This window comes from Trematomus bernacchii, unplaced genomic scaffold (genome assembly GCF_902827165.1).
Source record: "Trematomus bernacchii unplaced genomic scaffold, fTreBer1.1, whole genome shotgun sequence".
NCBI lineage: Eukaryota > Metazoa > Chordata > Actinopteri > Perciformes > Nototheniidae > Trematomus > Trematomus bernacchii.
Window position 1 is genome coordinate 847,354 of NW_022987782.1, and position 4,360 is coordinate 851,713.

Consider the following 4,360-nt stretch of genomic DNA (forward strand, 5'->3'; position numbering starts at 1 on the left):
TCATTTTCGAGCCTGAGACCTGAAAAACAGGCTCAGGGTTTAACAGGTTAACCTGTTAAGCCCTGAGCCTGTTTTTCAGGTCTCATTTTTTTGTAATCCTAATTTTGTAATCCAGTTACATGTAATCCATTACTCCCAAAGCCTGAATACAGTTTACCATTACACTGTGTGCAAGTCTACAGAGATGGCTCTGATAAACTTCTAGCCGCCCAACATAGCAGATGACTTGACTTCCCTTTACATGCAAGTGTCATGTTTAGTGTCAAAGAGTACAGTCTAGACTTTCTCTTCTGTTATGACCAATATTAATAAAAATTGACTTAATTTGTCTGACTTGATTTGATATTCAATTATAGTTAAGTGCACTACCACACTAGCTGAAGAACATGCAGTCAGTGTGGTTATGAGTTATTGTATGCTGTGCTGTGGGCCTCGTCATTTCACAGCAGATGTTACTCATAAGTGGAGGTGTAAGCAGAAGTGAAATGTTAACAACAATGCTCACAACCACAAAGTCATGTGGGTCTGTTTCTTGGTTTTTGCTTCACATTTTATCACAATGCAGGCTCAGTGAAACAGTTGAGATCAACATCAGTATTCACTATGACCTGTTTTACATGATATGTAAATACAACAACATAATAATTTATAATAGAAGACATCCCCACATACATGAAGTATTGTCCATCAAGAACCAGACAGTGGAACTTTGCCAAACGGATCGCCAGCGTTTGTATTGACTTAGGAAACGTTCCTATTTTAACATCGACAAAACCATGATGATCATGTTTTATTGTTTATTTATAGTCAATTCTGTCTTTTTCTTTAATGTCATGGTTTGGTAACCTGTCTTTAAAGAGCAGGAACTCTCTCTTCCTTCAGGCCAGAGGTTAGCTGTCCCTAGTTGCAGAATTAAGAGTTTCAGCAGCCATCGCTCAAATTAACATGTGCTTGCAGTGTCACAAAGATACTACTATTTTTATTATTATATTTTGTAATGTTATTTACTTGCTAGATTGTTTATTTTTGTACTAGTGGTTTTTATATCTATGTAAATGTGATAGAGCATGGGGTACTTTTTTAAAGATTTTTCTGTGTTTTAAAATGTCAGGATGGATCCTTTTATCTGCAAACCAAATCAACCTACAGGTAGAAATAAATCACCTGAATCTGAACTTGATCATCAGTGTCTACAAATACCACTTGTGGTTTGAGTTTAAGCTGCAGCTTCACTTCTCTAAATTGAAACCAAACTTTTTGGGGTTCCCAGCTGCACAGCAAACACAGAACTTCCTCTTTCCTCGCAAACAGAGCGAGCAAAGCTCCACCTCTGGTAAAAATAACAAGTTTGCTGCTTTCATCAGGCACACACAGAGAGAGGAGTCAGCACAGCGGAGCGTAAAAACTTACACTGTGGTTGCAGGCACATTTAGAGAAGGTTAAACTTCTCCTGTTATTACCAACTAAGAGGTAAGTTGTGAGACGATATAACGGTACTGCACATGTAAAGTAGAATTCTTAAATCAATTTGTTTTGATGGTTCTTCTGGCAGATTTGCACATCCCTCTGAATTGTGCACATTGTACACAAAGCTACCTCGCATATCTGCACGGCTTTCCACTTTTCATACCAATACTGCACATATTTTATTCTAATTTATTTGTACAGGTATATTATATATTTGTTATATTTAATGTAAATATTACTACATTTTAATGTTATAATAGTTTTTTATAATAGTTTTATTGTTGTGGTCCTTTTCTTACAATTGATCTTCTTTAACTGTGCCTCTGTATTGAACCAAATGCACCAAGGCAACCTACTGTACTCGGCAGTACAACCTGTTTCTGATTCTGATTTGTCATTCAGATATTTGCATAGATAACCTGGACATGGCCCTTGGCAAAGAGAAGCTGCAGCTCTTGTTTCGTTTCGCCCTGGTGTTCTCGGTGGTTCTGACCTCAGCTCTGAGAACCCTGGATTCAGACCAGGAGCTGCAGGATAGCGGTTTCGGTCGCCCGCCGCCTCGCCACGGCCTCAAGCTGCTGGGCTGGTACGTTCAGGACTGCCTGGACAACAACATGCGGGCTCTGTGTGATCCCACTAAAGGAGAGTTTGGATTTCACATGTTTCAGAACCGTAGGCCTCAGAAACTGCTTCCAATAATAGAGGACGAAAAGCAATATGCATACTACACCATCGGAAACCTCCACTCTTCACATGCCAAGGACCTGCCCTTTGAAGTCAAGAGGTACTACAACCGCAGTGACCCTAAAAGCAACATGGACAGAGTTTTGGTGAGATACAACATCAACAATAAACACATTGACCAAATCTACGCATCTGCACATTACGATCCAAACGAGACGTACATTATTGGCCCCAATCTTCTTGCCTTTCTTCGACAACAGCCCTACATTAGCATAGAGATGTGACTTCTGATGTCAAACTCTCTGTGACAACTTTAATAGCTCCGTGATTCATTCCTCCAGAGATATATGATGGAGTTTCAACATTCATTAAACAATGTGGATTTGGCTGCTGCTTTTCTTTGTGGTCTGATTGCAAGAAAAGTGAAATTTTTGATGATTATATTTCCTGAAAGTCAAGTTGCACAGTATGCCTACTTTTAGAATATACAGTAGAGAATCCATAGAAAAGTGTCTTTGACCAATCAAATAAATGTTCGAATGGGCTGCTTTGGTGTGTGTCTATGTGTGAACATTTCTGTTCATTAAAACTTTGGTCTTTTGTACCTGGATTGGGGCATCTTTCAGCTTAGATCACATTGTAATATTCACAAAGGTTTATCCCATCTAATTGCTGGGGGCTTGCAACACAAGGACATTGTCAAGCCCTTGGGTATATTTGCAGTTTCCCCGCTTGAAAGGGATGGTACAGTCCATAGGAGGTTTTAACTGGGTTTCACTCATACAATGACCACAACTTTGTTTTCTTTTGGGTTCTTCTTTACTTTAGTAAAGTTGTAAGGTGAAAAACCTTAAATGAAAAATTTAAATAATTACTGTAAATACAATGCACATGAAATAATAAATGCAAAAATACATGCTTTACATATATTTTTTAACACTTGTGAATATTGTTTTTCCTTTCTTAGTGTATTTTTACGAATTATGTTTTTAAACAGTTTTTAACTTATGCAGTCTCATTAAAAATGCAAATATAATAGACTGAATTTTTCGCAGCATTCAAACCGTTATTTATCAATAATACATATCTAAATAAACAAATCACATTCGTTTTTTAACTCAACAATCATGTTGCTTTAGCTTGAGGACATCAAACAAACAAATGACACTGAATTAGAACGTACGTTCTAACGTGCGCCAAGAACGGCAAGTTGTATGACTTTTCTATAAACACACAGTTCGTCTCTCACCGGCCGCCTCTCCAGCTTTTTATGGCTGCACCAGTGCTGCTTCTTTGATGTTTCTTCTGCTGGTTCGTTGCTGCTGCTGGACGCGCGCTTTTTATTTTGTCCCTCTCCAGCTTTGATTACCGCCCTCCTTTCAGGTGCGGTGCTTTTAAAGGTGCAGCGACGCTGATTAGGAATTAGGGAATGATTACAGACAGCTGCCACTCTGTCAATCAGCCCGACTTTTTAACCCTTTGATCTCCTATGGATTCTCCAAGTTGACTTCACAGACATCCTGATTCTGAATGTGTGAAAATAACTGAGCAGTCACTCCATCAGACAAGTGAAACAAGCCAACAGCTTAAACTAGCACGATTGTCGTATTCAACTTCAGGAACTCACAGGAAAACTTTGCATACATCTACGGTAAGAACAGTAGGTCAACAAAAAACTATAATACCCCAATACACTGCTATAGATTGACTTCATCTCACTTCAACACCTTAAAGGAGACATGTCATGCTTTTCCGGTTATTACCCGTCCCCTTGTGTGTTATGAAGGTTTTTATGCATGTAAACGGTGTGCAGAGTCAAAACCCTCAAAGTACACCCTGTAGCGAGTAAAACTCTAACACAGAAAATACCTCCCCAAAACGCCTCGTTGGAGATACGTCATTGTCCATTTGATTCTTCCGGGTACGGGATGATGTAATCCCGTACCCGGAACGAAGTGGACCAATCCGTGGAGCCGTTACGTTACGTCCGCGGAGCCGTTACGTTAAGCCCCCGCTGATTGGTCCAAATTGACCAATCCACGGACTTCCTCACACACACATATGTGTGCAGGGAGCAGGCAGTTCAGCTGATTTCTCCTCCCTGGCTGCAGGCTGATAACAGACAGTTGGGATCGCGGCGAAATTCTCTCTGCAGACCCATTCTCTCTGCAGACCCATTCTCTCTGCAGACCCATTCTCACAGCGTTTA

The 4,360-nt window shown here is 39.9% G+C and overlaps 1 protein-coding gene across 2 annotated transcripts; it reads left to right on the forward strand.

Moving 5' to 3' along the window:
- The first annotated feature begins 1,360 nt into the window (after positions 1–1,360).
- si:ch211-198c19.1 lies at positions 1,361–3,010 on the forward strand. 2 transcript variants are annotated; one of them, XM_034149349.1, is made up of 3 exons: positions 1,361–1,470; positions 1,870–2,444; positions 2,498–3,010. In XM_034149349.1, the coding sequence occupies exon 2, from the start codon at positions 1,893–1,895 to the stop codon at positions 2,433–2,435; it is 543 nt and encodes a 180-aa protein (XP_034005240.1). In that variant the 5' UTR covers positions 1,361–1,470; positions 1,870–1,892; the 3' UTR covers positions 2,436–2,444; positions 2,498–3,010. The 2 variants fall into 2 exon arrangements, with proteins under 2 accessions (XP_034005240.1, XP_034005239.1); XM_034149348.1 differs by having other exon boundaries at positions 1,870–3,010.
- The last annotated feature ends 1,350 nt before the right edge of the window (positions 3,011–4,360 follow it).